The following is a 27,520-nucleotide window of genomic DNA, read 5'->3' as shown; positions in this document are numbered from 1 at the left end:
CTCTGGTCCTACTAACATGCACCAAACTGGCCAACGTCCTGTTGAAGCTCTTGTGAAATTCAAACTCATGAACACTTGCTCAATGTAAATGTAAAGCCTCAATATACGGTCCACACGCGGTAACATTTATATTTGCAAATACTAACAATTTTTGTACATCTGGCTAAAATACAAATGCCAATCAACGGCAAATAAATAGAGAGTGGCACTATCACATGCTTCAGTGCACATAGGTCCCTGCCTCTCTTCACTACGTAATTGAGAATTTAGTGAAACAATTAAACACTGGCATGAGGTGTCGAGGACGTGCTCATCCATGTAACAGTGACAGTATCAGGTGAAGGCGGAATCGGACCACTCTTTAACAACACAACATCATCTGAAGGACTATTTATATTCTCTGCCTTTTCCGCATTGTAGTCTCTGCTTTGTATTTCTTTTAGAATATGGAACACTTTTTCCATAGATGGTCTCAACTCCTTTGCATTCTGCAGACATTGAAAAGCCAGCTCAGCCACAGCCCTAATCATTTTTCTCGCTGCGTAATCTGATTCAAACCCCAGACTGGGGTCAACAAGTTCATTCAATGAATCGCTTTGGATTTTATTGATTGCCATGGTAGACAAATTAATTTCATGCCGGTGTCTAGAGATATCAACAGCAGGCATTGATGAAATAAGCTCAATCAAGACCACCCCAAAGCTATAGACATCACTCTTATCGGTCAGCTGGTAGCATTCATGATATTCTGGATCAACATAACCAGGAGTCCCTTGTGGAGCAGTTGAAACATGGGTGACATCTGTGGGAAAGAGTCGAGATAGGCCAAAATCTGCAACTTTAACACAGAAATTGTTGTCAAGGAGAATATTGCTGGTTTTCACGTCACGGTGCACTATAACAGAAGCATGAAGATATGCCAGTGCACATGCAGTCTCCACAGCAATGTTCATTCGAGTAGACCAAGGGAGTGCACCAGGCTTTGCTCTTTCACCATGAAGATGATCAGCAAGTGTACCATTGGGAATGTACTGATATACTAGTAGGAGTTCACGGCTGTCCCGAGAGGTGCATCCATGCAGTAGGACAAGGTTTTGATGGCGCAAGGGAGTTAGAATATCAACTTCATTCAAGAACTGCTCAAGCCTCTTAAAATTGTTCTCGTATAAGCGCTTGACTGCAACTTCAAGCCCATCTGGAAGTTTTCCTGATGAAACAACACAAGGAGAAGCAAATTTTTCAACAAATTGTTCCTTAAAACACAACACAAAAGACAGTGATTATTATTTCTTTACCGTAATATACTGTCCCGAAGCCTCCATCTCCAAGCTCTCTGGTCTTATCAAAATTGTTAGTGGCCTCTTCAAGTTCTTCATAAGAGAATAGATGAGCACCATTGTAGCTACTTCGCATCTCCGTATGTGCCTTTGAAGACGGTAGCGATTTGATGCTTCTAGAGAAAATGGATTCATATTGCCTTTTCTTGCGGCGGTACCAGAAGAAGAAGGCTATGAGCATTGTGACTAATGTACCAAGAGATGCCCCAAGACCTTAAAAGCAGAATATAGAAATTGGTTAGCCTTTTCAGTAACAGTTTGGTGAGAGAATTTCTACAACATTTAGACATGAAATTGAAGTGAGTAACAAAGCACAGAAACATAAATAAACGGTAGACAGAGATCTTACCTATGGCAACCTTCCGGCCCACATTCAAACTAGTTCCTGGATAGAATAATTCAAAGCAATGAGGTGTTAATATTCTCATGAAAAAAGTTAAAACAAAAAAATTTGAAATTTTAGACTTCTGCGAGATCAGAACAGCTTTATATACAAAACTGAACCTTTCTAAAACTGCAAATGCGATGTATGCATAGTACTTGTGCTGTTGAAGAGATCGATCCAATAAGTAGAAGCATCTAGCATTCCATACAAAGCAGCATATAAAAAATATGGAAGGAAAGAGAGAGAAAAGAAAGAATCATGGTTCTAAACAGACAAATACTCTGATGCAAGCACAACTCCATCCAAGCATTGAACTTTTCATACAGTACAAGTGCCTTTTCATGTCAATATGTCAGGGATTGGCATCATTGTTTAAAGTTTGGTTGTCTATGTAAATTCATGGACTAATCAAGAAATTAACCTGTCCAAATTCTCAATCTAACCGAATCAGAAATGGCTAGTCCTCCCCGAGAATTTGCCATTGTTAGGAAATAGAAAAAATACATAGCAAGGATGATGGGATAAACGAAATATTTGATGAAGAGTTACCAGCATCACAAGATTTGAGACGAGGCCGATCACGGCAAAAACAAATGCATTCATGATTCTCAAACCCACAACGCCCACCACTGCTCTCACAAGTGCTACAATTAGGAGCAGTCCAATTCATAAGGAACCCCATCTTCAAAACCTCACGATAATTTTCTCCAAGCAGACTACCATTATCTTCACCAGTGTGGATAGGAGCAATAACAAAATCATGGCATGACTTCAATGAGTAATTGCTGTGCTTCTCTATTTCTTCGAAGTGAAAACCGGCAAAAGAATAATGTGTAGAATTTGTGGCACAGCTTAAATTATAGAGATAGTTGTAATCTTTGGGCTTTGAGGTACAACTGTAGAAGAAGGAGAGATTAGTATAGCCAGGACTAATAGTAAAGGGTGTTCTATCAAGGTTAATGTTATGCAAAGGAGTTGGACAGGTTTCCTCATACACAGCAGCATTAGCCACAAGCAAAGAATTATTGGCATAAGAGATACTTTTAATGATATAAACATCATTGGAAATTGCGAGTACTGGCCCTTTGTCACTGCAGTTGAGCATAAAATTTGGATAGCCACAAAAGGATTCTTGTTCTTGAGATAGCCAAAAAGGGTAGCTTATGTTAGGGCCAGCACCACCACAGTTTTTTGGTTCACAAGACTTGAACTTTGGATGCTGTGATACAGTTTGGTTGGCCAAGTATGTGAAAAGAAAGATACAGTTGTAGATAGGAAGAAGCTTTCTGAATGCGAAGGAGTTATTGGGATCCATTTGGAGTGCTCAAAAACAGAGGAAGAAAGGGGAGACATAAGGGTTTGAAACAAAGTTCCTATGTAGTTGGTAAGACTTGGCTTTAAGAGTCTTTGAATTGGCTAACGTTGTTGCTTTCGTTTATTCGTGATTGAAAAAGGAAGGAAGGACAGAAACAAACCATTTTGTGGAAGCAAAAGCAAAAGCAAGTTGCTTGCTATTTCATCAACCTAGAAAAGTCCACAAAATCTTGTGTGGTTGCTATGAGCAATGAGTCTAAATGACGACTGGTCCAGTCTTGGGTGGTGCCTAATCATGGCATGGGGTAAATAATAATATTACCAGACATCAGAATTCTAGTGTAGTCGTTAAACGACTTGCGACGCGGATTGGCCGACTCTTCAATATCAATTCTGCTTTCAATGTCAGAGGATAGGATATTTTGATGGAAAAGACAATGACTTTTCTTTTTATTTTATAGAATTCGTCAATAGTTTTCCCAGGTTTCAGAGGATATACAAGGAGTTTTGATACGTAAAAATGACAAAAATTTAATAGTATTAGTATTTTTTAAAATATTTTTTATTTTAAAATATATTTTTTTTTATTTTTTAAAATTTATTTTTGAAATTAACACATCAAAACAATCTAAAAACACTAAAAAATTAATTTTAAAAAATCAAATTTTAACAAAAAATAACCATGTTGAAACTCAATTCTAATAAGAATGCTCATTAGAATTACCAATAAGATGATAAAAATCTATTTTGAGAATGCAGTGAATCTCGTGATTAACATTGCGATACAACTGTCTTTTTTTAATTTCTTAAAATATTTTGCTTTTAGTTTCAAATTAAAATTTTATTTTGTATTTTTTAATTGTTTTGATATGTTAATATCAAAATTAAATTTTAAAAAGAAAAACATATTTTAATATATTTTTAAATAAAAAAAATCTTAAAAAATAATTAAAAATAATAAACATCAAGCAATTAATATTGAAATTGAAGGTTTGAGTGGTTGACTTTTAAGTCAGGAGTGGTTAGTTGAACCGGAAGTGGACAGCTCTTTTGCAACTCCCTTTGAGAAATGATCCGCTAGATACCTAAGAATTGAGCTGTGGTGTTGCCTTAGGAGAGGACTGGACTGAGCCCATGAGTTTTGGTCAGGCTCAAGGAAGTTTTGGGTCTGGCCTTTGTTAAGGAAACCAAGCTGAAGTTTATTATAAGAAAACATTACTGTCAAGAAGAAAATAGAAACCATTGTTAACTAGCCACAAATTAACACATATACTAAACCGTGTCTGTTCCCCCACACACATTTCACTGTGGATTACAATAGTAATCTACAGTGATTTTTTTCTATTTTTTTTTTTTACTTTTCCCTTTTTTTTTCGTTTTTTTTTCAAATTTGTTTTTCAAAATTATTTTTTTTTTCAACTTTCCTAATTTTTTTTCATTTATTTTTTCTTTTGTTTTTTTCAAAATTATTTTTGTTGATTTTACTTTTTAAATATTGACCTGGTTAAAATTTTTGCTTTGTAATTTTTTTCTTGAAAATACTGTGGATTGATGCGATGTTTTTCCACATAGTTTTTCTATTTTATTTCTTTATTTTAAAAAATTATATTTTTCAATTTTTTTTAATATGAAGCTGATTGAGAATTTAGTTTTGTAATTTTTTTCTTTAAAACATTGTTTATTGCTACAGTGTTTCTCTGCATGATTTTTTTTATGATTTTCTCTAAAATTATCTTTTTTTATTTTATTTTTTAATATTGAGCTGGTTAAAAATTACAGTTACAATATGTGAGGAAAGCACTTTAACTTTCCTCGAAAATTACTGTTGGTTGCTACAGTGTTTTTTCCCACATGGTTTTTTTTCTGTTTTCGTTATGTTTTTCCCTAAAATTATCTTTGTCAATTTTATTTTTTAAATATTAAGCTGGTTAAGAATTGTAATTACAAGTAAATACAAGTTTTTCCTCAAAGAACACTATGGATTGATACAGTTTTTCCTCACATAGTTTTTTTCCAGTTTCTTTTGTGTTTTCTTTTTTTGTAATATTTTTTTCCAAAATTATTTTCGTCGATTTTATTTTTTTAAATATTGAGTTGGTTAAAATTTAACTTTGTAATAAAGCTTAATCATGTGGGGAAAGTATTGTAGCTTTGCTCATAAAACATTGTGGATTGCTATAGTGTCTCTCCGCATAGTTTTTTTTGTTATAATTTTTTTCAAATTATCTTTTTCAATTTTATTTTTTTGATATTGAGTTGTTTGTGAATTACAATTACAAGTCATTACAAATAAGGCTAAATCATGTGGGGAAGCACTGTAGCTTTCATCACAAAACACTGTGAATTGCTACAGTGTTTCCAACATGATTTTTCCCCCTTTTTTTGGTGTTTGTTTTTTTTTTTCCTAAAATTATCTATGTTGATTTTTTTTTTAATATTGAGCCGATTAAGAATTTAGCTTTGTTATTTTTTTTATTTAAAACACTGTGAATTGTTGTAGTGTTTTTCCATGTGATTTTTTTATGATTTTTTCCAAAATTATCTTTGTCGATTTTTTTTTTAATATTGAGTTGATTAAGAATTATAATTACAATAAAGTTAAATCATATGAGAAAAGCGTTGTAGTTTTTCTCACAAAACACTGTGGATTGCTATAATATTTCTCTAAATAGTTTTTTAGTTTATTTTATTGGGAAAAACGCTGTAATTTTCCTCACAAAACATTGTCAATTACTGCAACATCTTTTCTCATGGGTTTTTTTCCTTCCAAAATTATCTTTGTTGGTTTTTTTTTAATATTAAGTTGGTAGAGAATTTAGCTTTGTATTTTTTTTTTTTGCTTTTTATTAACTCAAAAGCTAAATCATGTGGCGAAATCACTGTATCTTTCCTCACAAAACACTGTAGATTGCTACAAATCATTTTATTCAGTCTCTAAGTTTTTGATCACCAGCCCAACTTCTTTTTCCGTCATGAAATATTTGCTCCATCATACCTTTAATTTCTATTACTTATTTAGCACTGGTTCACAATTATAACACTATCAAGTGCATTTGTTTTATAAGCCCGCGGCAGCGCGCGGGCAAGTAATCTCGTATATATATATATATAGACTCCAAGACAAAACTCAGAATTAATTGATTTCTACTGTGTTCTAATTAACCAGAGAATTTGGTTTAGTTAGGGTTTTACCTTGGGGAATTCCCTAAGGAAGTGTTTCTAATGAACACCATGATAAACTAGACATTATAATACTTTAAGGAATTACTTGGATAAATATAAAAATAAAAATAATTATTATTATAGTTTTAAAATTTAATTTGGAGATAGACTTGTGATCAAGTCCAGGTCACAAATCAGGGTGACTATTGACTCGTATTAATGTAAAGATAAAATAATAATTATTAGAGTTCTAAAACTCAACTTGGGAGCAGGTCCGGGCTGAATATGTTTGGGTCACAGGTCGGGATGATTATTTACTCGAGTCAATATAAGGATACAAATTATTATTACCATAATCTTTAAACCGATTCGGGAGTCAACTTGGGGCCAGGCTCGAGTCACGGGCTAGTTTGATCATTGACTCGAATCAACATAAAAATAAAATGATTGTTATTATAGTTTTAAAATCCTAATTGAGGATCGACCCGAGGCTAGGCTTGGGTCATGAGTCAGGTTGACCATTAACCCTAATCAATGTAAGGATAAAAATAATTATTATCATAATTTTAAAACTCAACTAAGAGGTTGACCCGGGGCTAGACTTGGGTCATGGGTCAAGTTGACATTGATCTGAATCAATGTAAAGATAAAAATGATTATTATCATAATTTTAAAACTCAACTAAGAGGTCGACCTAGGACAAGGTTCAAGCTATGGTTTAGGATGGTCAACCTAGGTTGACCCAAAGCAACATAAAAATAATAATTGTTATTATCATAATGAGTTCGACTTGGGTAAGACCTAAGTCACGGCTTGGGAGGGTCAACATGGGTTAACCTAAATTTTTTTAAAAAAATCAACGTGCAACCTCATTTCGACTATATATAAAAAAAGTCAATGGATTTTTTACCTGTGTTTTATCCCGAGTAGACTAGGTCATAGGTTGACCCGAGTTTTTGATCGGATCATGTCGGATCAATCATTCTTCTATTTTTAAAAAAACTTGGAACGGTCTAAACCTTAAGCTGGTCAAGTCCAGTCTAATGTCTAGCAAACATAAAATAAAACAAATTATCCAATCCAATGCAAATCACACCAAATACAAAACAAAATAATTATTTGTCCAATCCAGTAGAATCAATATTTTCAGGCATACCAAAATCTACCAAATGTTCCATATACACCTGGCTGTTTGCTCTTGTGATTGTGTCCTATTACTACGACGTCCTTATAAAATTTTGATTAAGAACAGAGCCCCCAAGTACTTTTATCCTAATTATCAACCCTAATTTCCCCTCACTAACTTCATTACCCTGGCAAATAACATGAAACGCAATAGGTTGAATAGGTACTAGTAATTAACAAGGGGAAAAAAGGAGAGAGAGTGAGGCATGCCGAGCTTACCTTGACACACAAAAGCATAAGGTTGGTCACGGCAAAGGCACATGAACTCTTTATCCGGATGGGTCATGTTAGTTCCACATATTCCTCTTGAAGCCATACATCCCTCTCGCAAATTGAAGGACCTTGATCATACTCGTACGACACATTGTACCCTTCTCCTAAAACCTCCTCCAATTCTGGTCTATCACCCACAAGTAGCTCACCAAAAGACTTAGCAATGGGAATTCTAATCCTCATGCTACATTGCATTACGTACGTCTAGCCCACTACTGTTTGCCAAGATATCATCATTTCCATAGAATGAGCTCCCAGTATATCCATTACAAAACGAAATTCTGTTAACTGTCGAGCTAGACATAGAGCAATTGTAGAGTAAGTTGAGGTTTTGAAGGCTCAGGTCATAACCGAAAATATGGATGTCGCTGCCACTGCTTGAATTGGTTCTTATTTGAGTAGGACAAATGTACTCCTCGAAATTCACTAGCTGAAGAGCCATCAACCTGGAAGATTGCTTTAGATTCAATAAGCGAAATTCAAGCGTGTCGCTGGCTATTATAGGGAGCTGACCTTCTTCACACTTGAGCTTGAACCCCTTGTGTCCACAAACTTCAGGTCGATCACCTCCCCAAAAAGGGTAAGAAAGTTCCGGCAAGAGTCCACAACTAAAGGGCTTATCGCAATCTGTGTAATCCTTATCATCATCTCCATAGGAGGTTGATACAAGGATTATTAGGACAGAGAAGACGGTTGTGATAATGGGGTGGTGTTGATAGAGAGAGAGACGGGCAACCATTTTTTTTTTTTTTTGAAAACGTGAAGAGACTCTCTTTAACGAGGAGAAGGGGATTTAACTGGTGGCTCAACCCATAGATTGTTCCATCATTTTGTAGGAAATGAAAGAGAGAGGAAGGTCGATGCTTTGTGCCATGTATTGTAAACAAAGGGACCCTTACTTGTTTTGACACAGACAAAATACATATATATATATATATATATATATATAAGATCAAAGTTGACCATTGACCTCCAAGTTGGCAGTCGAAACATTTTTGGACTGTGCTTGGTGCACAAGAGAGCTACAGGAGGGGTGCACAAGAGAGATACCTGGGAGCGTTAGGCATCACTGGTGATTGTTTGGTTCTGTGATTACTTTTATTTTTAATGCAAGCACATAAAGAAATTATTTTGTTTGAAATTTTAGTAGGTCAGAAACCTTATGCCCTTCAATGTTGAAAAGGGCAGAAAAATAAAGAGTATATCTCTGAAATTGTAATATTTTTCGACGACTTTCCACTGTATCAGATAACACCGTAATATGGTCCAGTTAGGGCTGCGGAATTCAAGAGGCTGCACGATGAGGTGCAATATCATATGCTTTTCTCATCATCAAGTTGAGTTATAGAAGACGACTCAGGCAAGGTCAAAAAAGGATACTTTTTGAGGGGAAAATGCATATTTAGAATGAAAAAAAAATCCTTAAAATAGAGCTACAACTTAAAAAAAAAATCTAAAAATTTGGGTGCCATTACCTTCTTAAAATTATATCTAATTTCGTTCATTTCCATAACTACTTGATCTATGAAAAGTATTGTATTTTTTGGTCTTGGCAGTGTATGATTATGGCCGTGAGGAATGGAATTTTTTTCTCTGGTTTTTTTATTGTGTTGAGAGCTGGAAAAATGCTGAATGCTCATCCTCCCGTGTTCGATTGTTCCTGTGTCTTTTAGAATGATTTGGGATTTGATTTGGGAATTGACTGCAGATTTGGGCTATAATCATGGGATTGGGATATTGATTGCTGGATTTTGGGAGCTCAAAATATAGGATTGAAATCTTCAATCGGAAAATTTGAAATCTGGGATTAATAGCCGGAGATTGCTTGATTATATGGATTCTGGGCTAAAAATGAATGAATTGAACACAATAGGACTAGATTGATATTAATTAATTGACATTGAATTAACTTGAGACTGAATTGAATCAAATTAGTTTAATTGGACTAACATGAATGAAATCAATGAATTAATTTGGACTGGATTGAATTAAATGGACTGAAATAAACATTCAAACAAGCTTTTATTATTCTCATTGAAGTGCTTGGATTTTGAATTTTTACAATCTCATTCAATTTACCCTTTTCAATTGCATGAAGTTTTACAATCTCATTCAATTTATCCTTTTCAATTGTATCTATAATGAAATCAATATAGATCTTAAAATTTAATTATTTGTTGCAAATTTATCCTTATCCTTAAAATCATGTAATTTTAACCAATCTAATTTTCAATTTTGATTTTTTTTAATTAAACTCTTCAATGATTTGTAATCTAGCTATTTGTTTCATAATTATTATTAAACTTCAAATTTCTTTTACTCATAGAGAAATTAAATCAAGTTAATCTATTTTCAATTTTCTTTTTAATTCAGGCCTCAATTATGACCTCTAAATTCTCAATCTCTATCTTCGCCCGTGATGCTCAATTATTTTTAGATTTATTTTATTTTTGTATTTTGTATTAATTTTTTTATATAAATTTTAAGATTTTTTAACACACAAAATAAATAAATAACTAAAAATGCTGAAAAGATATTTTTTTGGATTTTTTTTTTAAATAGAGGGTTAAAATCTAGTTATTACAAGACTCGTAGCCACCACACATGACTATTATAGACTTTCCCAGGTCGATGAAATAGCAAGCAACTTGCTTCTGCTTGGACAAATTGGATTGTTTTTGTCCTTTCCCTCCTTTTTCAATCAAGCCATACAGAGACTCTTCAAACCAAGTCTTACCATCTACGTAGGAACTTTGTTTCAAATCCTTCTGTCTCCCCTTTCTTCATCTGTTTTTGAGTTCTCCAAATGGATCCCAATAACTCCTTCGCATTCAAAAAGCTTCTTTCTATCTACAACTGTATCTTTCTTTTCACATACTTGGCCACCCAAACTGTATCACAGCATCCAAAGTTTAAGTCTTGTGAACCAAAAAACTGTGGTGCTGGCCCTAACATAAGCTGCCCTTTTTGGCTATCTCAAGAACAAGAACCCTTTTGTGGCCATCCAAATTTTATGCTCACCTGCAGTGACAGAAGGCCAGCACTCACAATTTCCAATGATGTTTATATCTTAAAGATATCTCTTACGCCACTAATTCTATGCGCGTGGCTAATGCTGCTGTGTATGAGGAAACCTGTCCACCTCTTTTGCATAACATTAGCCTTGATAGAACACCCCTTACTATTAGTCCTGGCTATACTAATTTCTCCTTCTTCTACAATTGTACATTAAAGCCCGAAGATTACTACACTCTCTATGCATTAAGTTGTGCCACAAATTCTACACATTATTCTATTGCCGGTTTTCACTTGGAAGAAACAGAGATGCCCAACATTTACTTATTGAATTCATGCCAGGATTTTGCTAATGCTCCTATCCACACTGGTGAAGATATTGGTAGTCTGCTTGGAGAAAATTATCGTGAGGTTTTGAAGATATTGGTAGTCTGCTTGGAGAAAATTATCGTGAGGTTTTGAAGATGGGGTTCCTTATGAACTGGACTGCTCATGATTGTAGCACTTGTGAGAGAAGTGGTGGGCGTTGTGGATTTGAGAATAATGAATTCAATTGTTTTTGCCGTGATGGGCCTCGTCTCAAATCTTGCGATGCTGGTAACTCTTCATCAAATATTCTTTATGATTAATGGTGTTGGTTTCTTTCAGCGTCATGCGTTCTTTATTTGATTACTCATTTTCCTCTGTTGCTGCAATATGTAGGAAACACTGCAACGCTTTTAAATCATGTTGTTTTCGAAATAAGTATCCGGAGTATATATATTTATGGTTTCATTTTTCCTCGTCATTTTCTCTGTTTATCACTTCTATAATATCATAAGATTTCAGGATATGAAAGAATACGTTTTGTTCAGATTTTCTTCTACATGTAAAGCTGCTCCCATCTCACACTAATGCATTACTCCACTTGAATTGTTCCGCAGGCTCAAGTCTTAATGTCGGACGGGAGATTATTATTATTATTATTATTATTGGTAAGATAGTCCCCTGACCTCTTCCTGCTTTGATCCTTACTGAGTGCTGTGTGCCTTTTCCTCTTCATTATCGTTCTAACTGAGCTGGAATTCAGAATGTTCATCAGTCCCTCGCCTTCTCTGTATAGCTATTTCAGTATAATCATGATGATGTGTGTGATTCAAATTCTGGTGCAAATAATTGAATTCGTGTTTATACTGAAACCATCTGGCTGGTGATTTTTCTACGCCAACAAATAGAAGTCACTGTTGTTATGATTGGTTGAACTTTGCCCGGATCCTAAACACAATTTGACGTGGTTCGGCAACTCACCTTTGTCAACCGGGCAGCCAATATCATTATATAGAGAGAAATTACAAAGATACAACAATGGAGGAGGAGGAACTCCCTCTACTCTACCCCCACTCGTGTATCACATCTCTCCTACTCTATGCTACTGCTGCTGCTGCCCATGGCAGCTTCTTTCTCTTGCTACTGCTAGTATTGGTACTTGTATTGGCTCTATTTATAGTGGAAATGGGCGGGACGAACATTCCCATTTCTGTCCCCAATCCTAGCATCAATGGCAGACAATTAGCCATGATTTCAGCCCATTTCAAATCCTCCATTTCAGCCTCTCTTCAAGCCTTGTTTACATCTCATCAAAGCTAGGATTGTGGGAGTTCGTCTCCACACTCAACAACTGTAGATCTTTAATTTTAAATTAGGGGATCATATTCATCTTTCAACAGAGAGAGTTGGTGATTTAATTTTATTTTTTTCCCTTGCAATTTAGCTCTGCTTTGTTCAGACTGGTTTGGCTACACAAAATATTTAAGTAAACAACACTTTGGCACTATTTATGCTTGGTCTGTCTCCTCCTCAGCAAATTCATTACTTGTCTGAATTTATTTTTTGAAAGCTTTCCTTGTTCCTGCTGAATCAAGAGAACATTTTTCTGTTTCTGCTGCTGTTTTTGTATCATGACAATGTCAGTCCCCAAGTAACTCATCAGCCTCCTCAACTGGGAGGTGTTCTCTTTGGATCAGCAGGAATTTTATTCATCTGCGTGATTCTTTATTCCAGAAGGAAGGCCTCATCAACTACCACACCTATTTTTCTAAAGAAGAAACATAATCAAGATCTTGAGGTTTTCATAAGAAACCACCGACCACTAGCTCTGAAAAGATACAATCTGTCGGATGTTAAGAAAATGACCAATTTTTTCAAAGATAAACTTGGTCAAGGAGGCTATGGAATTGTTTACAAAGGAAAGCTACAGGATGGCCATCTGGTGGCAGTGAAGGTCATGCAAGCTTCAAAAGGGGACGGGGAAGAATTCATAAATGAGGTTGCAAGCATTAGTAAAACTTCCCATGTCAATATTGTCACTCTACTGGGATTTTGTTTGGAGGGTGACAAAAGAGTTCTCATTTATGACTTCATGGTCAATGGATCGCTTGAAAAGTTCATAAATCATGAAAATGCTTTGCAAGCCAATCAACAGCTGGGATGGATTAAATTGTACCAGATTTTAATTGGCGTTGCTCGAGGGCTTGAGTATTTGCATCGAGGGTGCAATACAAGGATTGTGCATTTTGACATTAACCCTCGTAACATTCTTCTTGATGCAGATTTTCCCCCTAAGATATGTGTTGGATTTTAACAAATGAAAATGCAAAAGAGAATGAATATCGACTTCTTGATCTCTGTTTTATTGATTATACAGCTTTTTGGAAAACATTGAAAAGTAAAGCTTTAAAAGCAAGTAACAGCAACATAATCTCATGCTGTTACGTAACAGAATTCAAAGGATAATAATTAAACAAAAGGATTATATCAATCCTAACAGAAATTGACTAATTCAAATAGCTAGTGTTTTATTAAAACTAAAACTCATAACAGCTTCCACATCAGCAGATTCCACATCAGCTGTTTCTTTATCAGCAGCTTCTGAGACATGAATTCAACACTCCTCTTTGGCTCTGAAGCTGCAGACTCCAAGTCTCTGCCTAAAGAATTCATACTTTGCTTGAGGAAGCGGCTTGGTCAGAATATCAGCATTTTGATTTTCTGTTTTGCAATAGATTAGCTGTATTTCACCTTCTCTTTGAACTTCTCTTAGGAAATAGAGTTTCAGTTTGAAATGTTTCGTTTTGCCATGAAACACAGGATTTTTTGCAATTACAATTGCAGCTTGATTGTCTACAAGTATTTGTGTGCTTTCCTTTTGCTCCATCTGCAGATCAGCCATTAACTTTCTAATCCAAATAGCCTGATTCACAGCAGCAGTAGCAGCAACATACTTTGCCTCAGCTGTGGATTGAGCAATGACTTCTTGCTTCTTTGAACTCCACGAAAAAATGGCAGAACCAAAACTAAAACAATAACCTGAAGTGCTTCTCATATCATCAACACAGTTGGCCCAATCACTGTCAGAATAACCATGGAGTATAGAGTTTTTGACTTGACAGAACTTCAATCCATAGTCAATTGTTCCCTTAATATATCTGACAATTCTTTTTGCTGCCTGAAAATGAATTTCACTTGCACAATGCATATACCTTGAAAGTATACTTGTAGCATTCATAATGTCGGGTCTTGTTGCAGTAAGATACATCAAGCATCCTATTAAGGTTCTATAGAGTGTTTCATCAATCTTTGCAGCTCCATCTTCTTTGCAAAATTTCTCCTTTTGATTCATTGGTGTTGCTGTTGATCTGCACTCTTCCATGTTGAACTTCTTTAAAATCTCTTTGGCATATTTTTGCTGACATATGAAGATTTCATTCTGCTTTTGTTGAACTTCCATGTCGAGAAAGAATGTCATCTTTCCCAAGTCAGTCATTTCAAAGACTTTCTTCATTTCTCTTTTGAACACATCAATCTGCTCCATGTTACTTCCTGTCACAAGTAAGTCATCCACATAAAGAGAAACCACAAGCAATTCATCATTGATTTTTCTGAGATAGAGTGTAAATTCACTTAGACTTTTTGTAAAGCCTAAGTCTAACAAATGAGCATCAATCCTGCTGTACCAAGCCCTTCGTGCTTGCTTTAAACCATAGAGAGCCTTTTTCAGCAAATATACTTTCTCCTCTTCTCCTTGAACAACAAAACCTTTAGGCTGCTCCACGAATATTTCCTCCTCCAAATATCCATTTAAAAAAGCAGATTTGACATCCATTTGATGTATAGTCCAACCATTTTGAGCAGCAAAAGCAAGCAGCATTCTTATAGTATCAAGCCTAGCAACCGGAGCAAAGGTTTCAGAAAAATCCACCCCAAACATCTGAGCATATCCCTTGACAACAAGTCTTGCTTTGTGTTTATTTATAGAACCGTCAGCATTGAACTTGGTTCTATAAACCCATTTGACTCCTATGGCCTTTTTATGTGCAGGTCTGTTCACAAGCAACCAAGTCTGATTCTTCTCAATCATCATAAGCTCCTCCTTCATTGCAGCCATCCAATGTTGATCTGCAGCAGCTTCTTCATATCCTGCAGGTTCAATTAATGCCACATTGCAACTCTGATAGATATCAGAAAGCAATCTGATTTTTGTAACAGATTCATCATCAACATCAGCATTCTCCTCTTGAAATTCAAGCTTATTTTTCTCCCAGTTCCAGCTTTCTGACTCAAAGAATTGGATGTTTCTGCTCACAATCACTTTGTTGTCTTGTGGAAGATAAATCTTGTAGGCTTTGGATACTAAGCTGTAGCCTACAAAGATTCCAGGTTCTGCCTTTTTATCAAGTTTGTCTCTTTTGACCTGTGGAATGTAAGAGAAACAAAGACAACCGAAAGTTTTTAAATTTTGCAACTTTGGTTTATAGCCATACCATGCCTCAAATGGAGTTTTCTGTTACAGAGCTTTTGTTGGCAATCTGTTCAAAAGAAACACTGTTGTATTTGCAGCCTCAGCCCATAAATTCTTTGGCAATCCTTTGTCATGTAATAAACACCTTGTCATCTCCATGAGTGTTCTGTTTTTTCTCTCAACAACCCCATTTTGCTGAGGGGTATAAGGTGCTGTCAGCTGATGTTCAATGCCTTCCTTTTCACAGAACTTGTTGAATTTTTCTGAGGTATATTTTGTTCCATTGTCTAATCTGACCACCTGCATTTTGTGTGTGCTTTGTTTTTCCACCCAAGCTTTGAACTTCCAGAAGATATCAGCAACTTCAGATTTATACTTCATGAAATAAATCCAGCACATTCTTGTATGATCATCAATGAAAGTAATGTAATACTTACTGCCGTTTAATGATGATATTTTCAGAGGTCCTCCCACATCAGTGTGCACTAGTTGTAGTTTCTGTGTAGCTCTCCAGCTTTTATTGTGTGGAAATGGGAGTCTTGTCTGCTTCCCATACTGACAGGCTGCACACAATGGAAGATCTTCTTCTAAATCAGGTAGGCCTTCACAAGATTGTTGTTTTTCATAAAGAGTATAGCTGTATGATGAAAATGCCCCAATCTTCTATGCCAAAGCATTGTACTGCTATTTTCTTCATGTACTGCTGCTTGTTCTTCTTCTGTAAAATTCAAGGCAAAGCTTTTACTTTGCATCTGAATTTTAAATATTTCTTTGTTTTGTGCATCAGTCATCAAGCAAAACTTGTCTTCAAACAGCACCTTATATCCTTTCTCAAGCAGCTGACCAACACTTAAAAGAATTTGATTAATTTTAGGAACATATAAGACATCAGAAATTAATTTTAAACCTGTGTTGCCTTTGATTGCCACCGTTCCTTTACCCTTTACTGCAAGACATGCCCCATTTCCAATTCTCACTTTGGAAATAACTGTTCTGTCGAGCCTTTTGAAAAGCTCTTTATCATAGGTCATGTGGCTGGTACAACCATTGTCTATAAGCCAGCTCTCTGTTGAGTTATTGGCAACAAAACATGATGCTACAAACAGTTGTTCTTCTTCAGGTTGTTCAACAACAGTTTTGACTTCTCCTTGCTGCTGCTGTTGTTGTTGAGATTTGCATACCCTTCCAATGTGTCCTAGCTGTCCATATTTGTGACATTTTATATCCGGCCTCCACCAACATCTGCTCTGTGGATGGTTGGATTTTTTGCAGTAAGAACACAATGGAAATGTTGTGTTGCTGTTGCTGTAATTTCTGTTTCTTTGTTGTATGTTGTTCTGTGATTTTGCAAAAAAAGCACCTTCCACAGAACCTGCTTGCCTCATGAGTCTTCTTTGTTCTTGAGCCTGCAGTGCATTCATTAGCTCTGCCAAAGTGATGCTTGATACATCCTTTGAGTTTTCTATTGATGATATTGTAGCTTCAAATTTTTCAGGGACTGTAACAAGAATTTTCTGAACAATTCTAGAATCAGTAAATTCAGTACCAAGAAGTCTTACTTTGTTTACAATGTCAAGAAGTCTGTCAGAGTAATCCTTGATGGTTTCTGATTCATTCATTCTTTGCATCTCAAATTCTCTGATGAGATTTAAAACTTGCATGCCCTTCACTCGTTCATTCCCTTCATATTCCTTTTTTAGAAAGTTCCATATCTCATTTGCTGTCTTCAGAGTCATGATTCTGGTGAAGATTGAAGATGAGACAGCTGCAAATAGGCTAGCTTTTGCCTTTGATTTCTTTTGCTTACTCTCCTTATGATTTTTCATTTGAGCTATAGTTGGATTGTCAAGCAAAAGAGGAACCTCATATGTGTTTTCAACGGCTTCCACTGATCATTTGCATCAAGATAAGCTTCCATTCGAACAGCCCAAACTTGATAGTTTGTTCCATCAAATATTGGTGGTGCCATTAAATTTACGGAGGCTTCTGAATTCATTTTGTTTTGATTGGTTTTTTAGAAGAATGGTAAGTGTTTAGGGTAAGTGTTTAGGCTCTCTTTGTCTCACAGATCTCTCAAGAAAAAAATCGGCTCTGATACCAATTTGTTGGATTTTAACAAATGAAAATGCAAAAGAGAATGAATATCGACTTCTTGATCTCTGTTTTATTGATTATACAGCTTTTTGGAAAACATTGAAAAGTAAAGCTTTAAAAGCAAGTAACAGCAACATAATCTCTTGCTGTTACGTAACAGAATTCAAAGGATAATAATTAAACAAAAGGATTATATCAATCCTAACAGAAATTGACTAATTCAAATAGCTAGTGTTTTATTAAAACTAAAACTCATAACAGCTTCCACATCAGCAGATTCCACATCAGCTGTTTCTTCATCAGCAGCTTCTTTGTCAGCAGCTTCTGAGACATGAATTCAACAATATCCGACTTTGGACTTGCGAAGCCATGCGCTAGGAAGGAGATCAATGTATCGCTATTGGAGGCAAGAGGAACCATTGGATATATAGCACCAGAAGTGTTCAGTAGAAACTGTGGACAAGTTTCACACAAGTCCGATGTCTATAATTATGGAATGATGGCTCTAGAAATTGTTGGAGGACGAAAGAATCATGAAGCTGAAATGAGTTCCAGTAGCGAAAAATATTTTCCAGACTGGATTTACAAGCATCTTGAGCTAGTTGATGAGTGTGAATTGAATGGCACGACAAATGCAGAACAATCTGATATTGTGAGGCAAATAGCAATAGTTGGCTTTTGGTGCATCCTCACAAATCCATCTGATAGACCATCCATGAGAAAAGTGATAGAAATGTTGGAAGGACCTCTTGGAGCATTGAAGATTCCACCGAAGCCTCGCCTGTATTCTCCTCCAATATTACTTTCATATTCATCTACTACATCATTAGCATGAACTTGTATCACAATATCGTATGAAGATAATGGAATGTTTCACATCAATCAACTGAGTGGCTCATGTGATTTTCTGATGTATTCACGAGAATAAAACTAGATTCAGCTTTATTTATACGTGTAATGAACAGATTGGCAACTGCATTGCCCATCTCCTAGCTACAGGTTTGAACTAGTTACTGTCAGTGTATATTATGGCAAGAATATCAACAATATATGGCAACCAAATTATAACAGAGTATCTTGTATTTATTATAGACTACAAATCAGGGATTAGAGACAGTAAATTAGAGATTATTACATGTATTTAGAGGACTGAATTCTTCCTTCAGAAATCAATGAAAACACAGAACAATTTTACATTGAAATTTGATATTTGTGACATGGTATCAGAGCCAATTATTCTGATCTAGATCTTTGTTCTTCTCTTTAGTCTACAGACTGAATTCGTCAGTATTTGGTAATTTTTTTTGGATTCCTAGGATGTCTGGAGAGGCTTTTCTTACTCGATTCAATAGCAAAAACTATGCTAGTTGGGAGTTTCAGTTTCATATGTTTGTTAAAGGGAAGGAATTATAGGGGCATCTCGATGGATCTTCACCAGCACCAACCGATCCACAGGAGCTGAGTATATGGACTACCAAGGATGCGAAAATTGTCTCTTGGATACTGGGGTCTGTTGAACCTCATATGATCAACAATCTTCGATCGTTTGGCACAGGGAAGGAGATTTGGGACTACTTCAGACGCATCTATTCCCAAAACAATTCGGCTAAAACATTTCAAGTCGAAATGGGTATTGCCAATTACAAACAAGGTAATCTCTCAATTGAACAATTCTATGCTGGATTTCTAAACCTATGGAGTGAATATACTGGCATAATTTACTCTAAAATACCGAAGGAGAGTTTAGAAGCACTATACCTTGTTTATGCCGAGAGCCAGAGGGACCAGTTCTTGATGAAGCTCCGGCCAGAATTTGAGGCCGTGAGAACTAGCTTGATCAACCGAAGTCCAGTACCCACTTTGGATGAATGTTTGGGGGAATTGTTATGGGAAGAACAACGACTCGCCACTCAACACGAGTTGGACTCAGGACACTGTCACAGAGATGAATGTGGTTTACATGGCTCAAGGAAGGGGACGACAGAGGGGTGTGAGTGTGCAGTGTTTTAATTGCAAAGAATTAGGGCACATTGCTAGAAATTGCAGCAAGAAATTCTGTGATTATTGTAAGAAAGAGGGGCATGTAATCAAGGAATGTCGTCTGCGACCATAGAATTGATATGGGTTTACTATACAGACGAAATTAGGGGCTGCTTCTATGGCTGCCGCAGCCATGTCCTCACCGTTGACACCAGAATCTTCAGCGTCGGTGAGCTCTTCGTCGAGCACTCTCACTCCCAAGATGGTGCAGCAGATGATAATATCTGTCTTCTCTGCACTCGGGATTTCTGGTAAGAAAAATAAACTTAACTTTCCCTTGGATTCGGCACATAATAAACAATGGTTAATGGATTCGGCAGCGTCGAATCACATGACCAGCAGTGAAAATGGGTTGTATAATGTGCAAAAATACATGGGTAATCAGCTTATACAGGTAACAAATGGTGATAATCTGCCGATTTTATCGATTGGTAATTTGGGGTCTTATTTCAAAAATATTTTTGTGTCACCAAAATTATCCACAAGTTTACTCTCTGTTGGTCAAATGGTAGAAAATGACTGTGAAATTCACTTTGATCGTCATGGTTGTTGTGTGCAGGATCAAGTGTCGGGGAAGGTGATCGCGAAGGGGCCTAAAGTGGGATGTTTATTTACAATACAATTTTCTATTCCTAGTATTAATTCTTGTGTTTATTCTACTGTCATTAAAAATCCTCATTTTTGGCATAAGAAATTGGGGCATCCCAATTCTAATGTATTGACTCATCTTATGAAACATGGATATTTGGGGAATAAAAATTCTTTTTCAACAGAATTTTTGGATTGTAGTTCTTGCAAATTGGGTAAAAGCAAAGCATTATCATTTCCTTCACATGGTAGTTGTGCTTCTAAATGTTTTGAAATTATTCATACTGATGTATGGGGCGTAAGCCCTGTTATCTCTCATGCTCAGTATAAATATTTTGTCACGTTTATTGATGGTTTCAGTCATTTCACTTGGATATATTTTCTCTGATCTAAGGCTGATGTATTCTCAACATTTCAGGCTTTCATTGTATTTATTGAAAATCAATTTTCTGCTCATATTAAAATACTTCGTTTTGACTCCGGGGGGGGAATATGTGTCCAAAGAATTTCAGGAATATCTCAAAAATAAAGGGATTCTCTCTCAAAGATCTTGTCCTTACACTCCTCAACAAAATGGAGTTGCTGAGCGTAAGAATCGTCATCTTTTAGATGTTGTTCGCACCTTATTAATTGATTCTTCGGTATCTACTCGATTTTGGGTAGAAGCTCTGTCAACAGCCGTTCATCTAATTAATCGTTTGCCTTCTCAAGTTCTAAACTTTGCATCTCCATACTCTATTTTATTTGGTGTTATTCCTGAGTATGATTCTCTCCATGTTTTTGGGTGTGTTTGTTTTGTTCACTTACCATTTACTGAATGTAATAAACTTTCAGCCCAAGCTGCTTGTTGTGCTTTTCTAGGATACAGTAATTCTCATAAAGGGTTTGTGTGTTATGATGCAAATGCTCATAAAATTCGTATCTCTCGAAATGTGATTTTCTTTGAAAATCAGAAATTTTTTCCCTTCTTATCCCTCTACAGAATCCACTCCTATCCAGCTTCCCACATTTGATGATGATAGTCCATCTTATATCTTTGAACGTTTTAAGCCAGGAATTGTATATCAAAGACGTCATCCACCATCCACTTGCCCCTTCCGGACACGGAACCGACATCTGATCATTCCCCTAAACTAAGATGATCAACTCGAGTTTCAGATGCCCCAAACAGGTATGGATACTCAGCAACTACTATTGATAGTACTTTTATGCCTAAGACTTATGCCCAGGCTTCTACCCAAGACTGTTGGCAACAGGTCATGAAAGAGGAACTCCAGGCTCTTCAGGATAATCACACATGGGATATTGTTTCTTGTCCTATCGGAATTAAACCTATTGGCTGCAAATAGGTATACACTATTAAATTCCAACTTGATGGATCTGTGGAACGATATAAAGCACGGTTGGTGGCTCTTGGAAATTGTCAGGCATATGGTATTAATTATGAGGAGACATTTGCACCTATGGCTAAAATGACTACCATACGAACCATTATGGCAATTGCTGCTTCCAAGAGATGGCCACTTTGTCAAATGGATGTAAAAAATGCATTTTTACATGGAGACCTGAAAGAGAATATTTATATGGCTCCTCCTCCTGGTATGTTTACTCACCCATATGATAAAATCTGCTGGTTGAAACGGTCCCTGTATGGTCTAAAACAGGCACCACGGGCATGGTTTGAAAAATTTCGCACTACTCATCTGAAACTTAAATTTATTCAGAGCCAATATGATTCCTCTCTGTTTCTTCAGCAAACTACTACTGGTATTGTTGCTCTTCTGGTATATATGGATGATATTATCATTACAGGATCTGACATTCCACTCATTGAGGATTTACAGCGTTCTCTTAACAGTGAATTTCATATGAAGAATCTGGGACACCTTCACTATTTCCTTGGTCTACAGGTGCACTCTATGTCCAATGGGATTTCTCTACATCAGAACAAATACACCCAAGAGATTCTTATCTTGGGCAGTCTTGAATCAGGGAATAGCGTTCTTACACCTCTCGAGATTAATTTAAAACTTTGTCAGAATGATGGTGACCTGTTACCTGATCCCTCCATATACAGGCAATTGGTGGGCAGTTTGAATTATTTAACCATTACTCGGCCAGATATTTCTTTTGCAGTACAATAAGTCAGTCAGTTTTTACAGGCTCCTCGTCAACCTCATTTAGCTGTTGTCCGAAGAATTCTTTGCTATCTTAAAGGCACATCTAGGCGAGGATTATTTTTTCCTGCTGATAATTCATTACAATTAACAGGTTATAGTGATGCAGATTGGGCAGGGTGCATGAATACACGTCGGTCTGTTACTAGGTGGTGTATGTTTCTTGGAAATGCTATAATTTCATGGAAAAGCAAAAAGCAAGACCGAATCTCAAAATCTTCCACAGAATCTGAGTATCGAGCTATGTCCTCTGCATGTTCTGAAATTGTGTGGCTCCAGGGTTTGCTACGTGAACTTGGTTTTCCTCAGCACACTCCTACACCTCTTCATGCTGATAACACAAGTGCTATTCAGATTGCTACTAATCCTGTGTTTCATGAACGCACCATACATATTGAAGTTGATTGTCACTACATTCGTGAAGCTCTTGATCATAATATTCTTACACTGCCTCATATTTCCACCGAGCATCAGACAGCTGATGTCTTTACGAAGGCCTTGTCTCGGCCTCGACATCAACTCATCATTGACAAATTGATGCTTCTTGATCGGCCAGCTTCAATTTGAAGGGGGATGTCAGTGTATATTATGGCAAGAATATCAACAATATATGGCAACCAAATTGTAACAGAATATCTTGTATTTATTGTATTTATTATAGACTACAAATTAGGGATTAGAGACAGTAAATTAGGGATTATTACATGTATTTAGAAGACTGAATTCTTCCTTCAGAAATCAATGAAAACACAAAACAATTTTACATTGAAATTTGATATTTGTGACAGTTACTGGGTCAAGAATTGTTCTCATGCTTTAAACATACTGATGTGAAATGGCTTTTCCTGAAATTTCTTATATGCGGAACAGATTGGCAACTTACATTTAACAATTTCTGCTGTGAAATTCAGTATCGTCCCTTCTATTACTTAAGAACAATCCTTTCCAGTAGCGTTTTCATAGTACATCTGCAGCCAATAGGAACAGCATTCCAGCTGCACCTGGTTCACGGAGGGAGAAAAGGATGAACTTGATCATCAGTCTTTTTTTCTCCCTTGGAATTTACAAATGCAGTTGCTAACATCAAGATAGTTGCTCTGGTCCTACTAACATGCAACAAACTGGCAAATGCCCTGTTGAAGCTCTCGTGAAATTCAAACTCATGATTACACGGTCAAAATATGGTCTCACACACACGGTAACATCTATATTTGCAAATACAAACAATTTCTGTACATCTGGCTAAAATACAAATGCTAATCAACGGCAAATAAATAGAGAGTGGCGGCACTATCACATTATTCAGTGCACATAGGTCCCCTGCCTCTCTTCTCTATGTAATTGAGAATTTAGTGAAACAATTAAACACTGGCATGAGGTGTCGAGGACGTGCTAATCCATGTAACAGTGACAGTATCAGGTGAAGGCGGTATCGGACCACTCTTTAACATCCCAACATCATCTGAAGGACTATTTATATCCTCTGCCTTTTCCGCATTGTAGTCTCTGCTTTGTATTTCTTTTAGAATCTGCAACACTTCTTCCATAGATGGTCTCAACTCCTTTGCATTCTGCAGACATTGAAAAGCCAACTCAGCCACAGCCCTAATCATTTTTCTCGCTGCGTAATCTGATTCAAACCCCAGACTGGGGTCAACAAGTTCATTCAATGAATTGCTTTGGATTTTATTGATTGCCATGGTAGACAAATTAATTTCATGCCGGTGTCTAGAGATATCAACAGCAGGCATTGATGATATAAGCTCAATCAAGACCACCCCAAAGCTATAGACATCACTCTTATCGGTCAGCTGGTAGCATTGATGATATTCTGGATCAACATAACCAGGAGTCCCTTGTGGAGCAGTTGAAACATGGGTGACATCTGTAGGAAAGAGTCGAGATAGGCCAAAATCTGCAACTTTAACACAGAAATTGTTGTCAAGGAGAATATTGGTGGTTTTCACGTCACGGTGCACAATAACAGAAGCATGAAGATATGCCAGTGCATATGCAGTCTCTACAGCAATGTTCATTCGAGTAGACCAAGGGAGTGCACCAGGCTTTGCTCTTTCACCATGAAGATGATCAGCAAGTGTACCATTGGGAATGTACTGATATACTAGTAGGAGTTCACGGCTGTCCCGAGAGGTGCATCCATGCAGTAAGACAAGGTTTTGATGGCGCAAGCGAGTTAGAATATCAACTTCATTCAAGAACTGCTCAAGCCTCTTATAATTGTTCTCATATGAGCGCTTGACTGCAACTTCAAGCCCATCTGGAAGTTTTCCTGATGAAAGAACACAAGGAGAAGCAAATTTTTCAACAAATTGTTCCTTCAAACACAACACAAAAGACAGTGATTATTATTTCTTTACCGTAATATACTGTCCCGAAGCCTCCATTTCCAAGCTCTCTGGTCTTATCAAAATTGTTAGTGGCCTCTTCAAGTTCTTCATAAGAGAATAGATGAGCACCATTGTAGCTACTTCGCTTCTCCGTATGTGCCTTTGAAGACGGAACCGATTTGATGCTTCTAGAGAAAATGGATTCATATTGCCTTTTCTTGCGGCGGTACCAGAAGAAGAAGGCTATGAGCATTGTGACTAATGTACCAAGAGATGCCCCAAGACCTTAAAAAGCAGAATATAGAAATTGGTTAGCCTTTTCAGTAACAGTTTGGTGAGAGAATTTCTACAACATTTAGACATGAAATTGAAGTGAGTACCAAAGCACAGACACAAAAATAAACGATAGACAGAGATCTTACCTATGGCAACCTTCCGGCCCACATTCAAACTAGTTCCTGGATAGAATAATTCAAAGCAATGAGGTGTTAATATTCTCATGAAAAAAGTTAAAACAAAAAAAAATTGAAATTTTAGACTTCTGCAAGATCACAGCTTTAGTACTTGTGCTGTTGAAGAGATCAATCCAATAAATAGAAGCATCTAGCATTCCATACAAAGCAGCATATAAAAAATATGGAAGGAAGGAGGGAAAAAAAGAACGAATGAATCATGGTTCTAAGCAGGCAAATACTCTGATGCAAGCACAACTCCATCCAAGCATTGAACTTTTCATACAGTACAGGTGCCTTTTCATGTCAATATGTCAGGGATTAGCATCATTGTTTAAAGGTTGGTTGTCTATGTAAATTCATGGACTAATCAAGAAATTAACCTGTCCTTCCCGAGAATTTGACCATGTTAGGAAATAGAAAAACTGCATAGCAAGGATGATGGGATAAACGAAATATTTGATGAAGAGTTACCAGCATGGGAAAAAGGAAACCATAAATATATATACTCTGGATACTTATTTCGAAAACAACATGATTTAAAAGTGTTGCAGTGTTTCCTACATATTGCAGCAACAGAGAAAAATGAGTAATCAAATAAAGAACGCATGATGCTGAAAGAAACCAACACCATTAATCATAAAGAATATTTGATGAAGAGTTACCAGCTTCACAAGATTTGAGACGAGGCCCATCACGGCAAAAACTCGTACATGGACTGTTACATTTAAGATGAAGATTTTTTTATTATTTAATTTTATTTATTTATTTAATTTTAAATAATTATTTTTAATTTGAATTTTTTCTAGTGCATTAGATATTGTTTAGGGGTTTATTTCATTATTAAATTTATGTTACTTAATTACTAATTTAAACTCATTATCTTGCAACCTAAAAAGGTATGTCAAGACTTATTGTGATAGGAACAACTAGGTTGTTACTAGGTTTATATGTGCTTCCTAACTTTCAGTGATTCCTCTATATTGAAAACTTTGTTCTGAGACTTTTTATTTCTCCATGTCATTAATTTATTAATTTATAATATCTATCTCTCTCGTTTTATTTAGATCACTAATTGATTATGATATTGTTAACTCATTTTATCAGATTTTAATATAATTTAATTTTCTTATTAGAATTATCAATATATAATTAGTTACAAAAATTACATATAATTTTACTATTCAAGTTTATATTATATTTTTTATATTATGTCAAAAAAAAATTTTTGAGAACCTTCCAGCAACTGGTCAACGTCCTTATAAAATTTTGATTAAGAACAGAGCCCCCAAGTACTTTTGTTCCTAATTATCAACCCTAATTTCCCCCCACCAACTTCATTTCCCTGGCAAATAACATGAAACACAATAGATAGAATAGGTACTAATAATTAACAAGAGAGATCAGCGAGGCATGCCGAGCTTACCTTGACACACAAAAGCATAAGGTTGGTCACGGCAAAGGCACATGAACTCTTTATCCGGATGGGTCATGTTAGTTCCACATATTCCTCTTGAAGCCATACATCCCTCGCAAATTGAAGGACCTTGATCATACTCGTACGACACATTGAACCCTTCTCCTAAAACCTCCTCCAATTCTGCTCTATCACCCACAAGTAGCTCACCAAAAGACTTAGCAATGGGAATTCTAATCCTCATGCTACATTGCATTACGTCTAGCCCACTGCTGTTTACCAAGATATCATAATTTCCATAGAATGAGCTCCCAGTATATCCATTACAAAACGAAATTGTGTTTTTAGACAATACTTCCGAGCTAGATATAGAGCAATTGTAGAGTAAGTTGAGGTTTTGAAGGCTCAGGTCATAACCGAAGATATGGATGTCGCTGCCACTGCTTGAATTGGTTCTTATTTGAGTAGGACAAATGTACTCCTCGAAATTCACTAGCTGAAGAGCCATCCACCTGGAAGATTGCTTTAGATTCAATAAGCGGAATTCAAGCGTGTCGCTGGCTATTATAGGGAGCTGACCTTCTTCACACCTGAGCTGGAACGCCTTGTGTCCACAAACTTCAGGTCGATCACCTCCCCAAAAAGGGTAAGAAAGTTCCGGCAAGAGTCCACAACTAAAGGGCTTTTCGCAATCTGTGTAATCCTTATCATCATCACCATAGGAGGTTGATACAAGGATTATTAGGACAGAGAAGACGGTTGTGATAATGGGGTGGTGTTGATAGAGAGATAGACGGGCAACCATTTATTTTTATTTATTTTTTTGAAAACGTGAAGAGAGGAGTCTTTAACGAGGAGAAGGGGATTTAACTGGTGGCTCAACCCATAGATTGTTCCATCATTTTGTAGGAAATGAAAGAGAGAGGAAGGTCGATGCTATGTGCCATGTCTTGTAA

General features: G+C 36.3%; 3 protein-coding genes across 4 annotated transcripts; 1 reads left to right on the top strand and 2 right to left on the bottom strand.

Annotated features, from left to right (window-relative positions):
* Positions 1-104: 104 nt before the first annotated feature.
* On the bottom strand, positions 105-3,428 carry LOC18110241 (LEAF RUST 10 DISEASE-RESISTANCE LOCUS RECEPTOR-LIKE PROTEIN KINASE-like 1.2). The gene is made up of 4 exons (XM_006388489.3): positions 2,272-3,428; positions 1,687-1,722; positions 1,296-1,550; positions 105-1,207 (listed from the first exon to the last, which is right to left on the bottom strand). The coding sequence occupies exons 1-4, from the start codon at positions 3,035-3,037 to the stop codon at positions 279-281; spliced, it is 1,986 nt and encodes a 661-aa protein (XP_006388551.2). The 5' UTR covers positions 3,038-3,428; the 3' UTR covers positions 105-278.
* Positions 105-27,520, bottom strand: LOC18109772 (LEAF RUST 10 DISEASE-RESISTANCE LOCUS RECEPTOR-LIKE PROTEIN KINASE-like 1.2). 2 transcript variants are annotated; one of them, XM_052447456.1, is made up of 5 exons: positions 26,574-27,520; positions 25,118-25,153; positions 24,726-24,980; positions 23,726-24,637; positions 105-295 (listed from the first exon to the last, which is right to left on the bottom strand). In XM_052447456.1, exons 1-5 carry the CDS (start codon positions 27,367-27,369, stop codon positions 279-281), a joined length of 2,016 nt encoding a protein of 671 aa, XP_052303416.1. In that variant the 5' UTR covers positions 27,370-27,520; the 3' UTR covers positions 105-278. The 2 variants fall into 2 exon arrangements, with proteins under 2 accessions (XP_052303416.1, XP_024442041.1); XM_024586273.2 differs by lacking the exon at positions 105-295 and having other exon boundaries at positions 23,477-24,637; positions 26,574-27,519.
* Positions 10,393-11,318, top strand: LOC18110242 (LEAF RUST 10 DISEASE-RESISTANCE LOCUS RECEPTOR-LIKE PROTEIN KINASE-like 1.2). Its single transcript, XM_024586847.2, has 2 exons — positions 10,393-11,082; positions 11,127-11,318. Exons 1-2 carry the CDS (start codon positions 10,756-10,758, stop codon positions 11,298-11,300), a joined length of 501 nt encoding a protein of 166 aa, XP_024442615.1. The 5' UTR covers positions 10,393-10,755; the 3' UTR covers positions 11,301-11,318.

This window comes from Populus trichocarpa, chromosome 15, assembly GCF_000002775.5.
Source record: "Populus trichocarpa isolate Nisqually-1 chromosome 15, P.trichocarpa_v4.1, whole genome shotgun sequence".
NCBI lineage: Eukaryota > Viridiplantae > Streptophyta > Magnoliopsida > Malpighiales > Salicaceae > Populus > Populus trichocarpa.
Note: the sequence above shows the minus strand (reverse complement) of the source record. Positions and strands in the feature narration are given on the sequence as shown.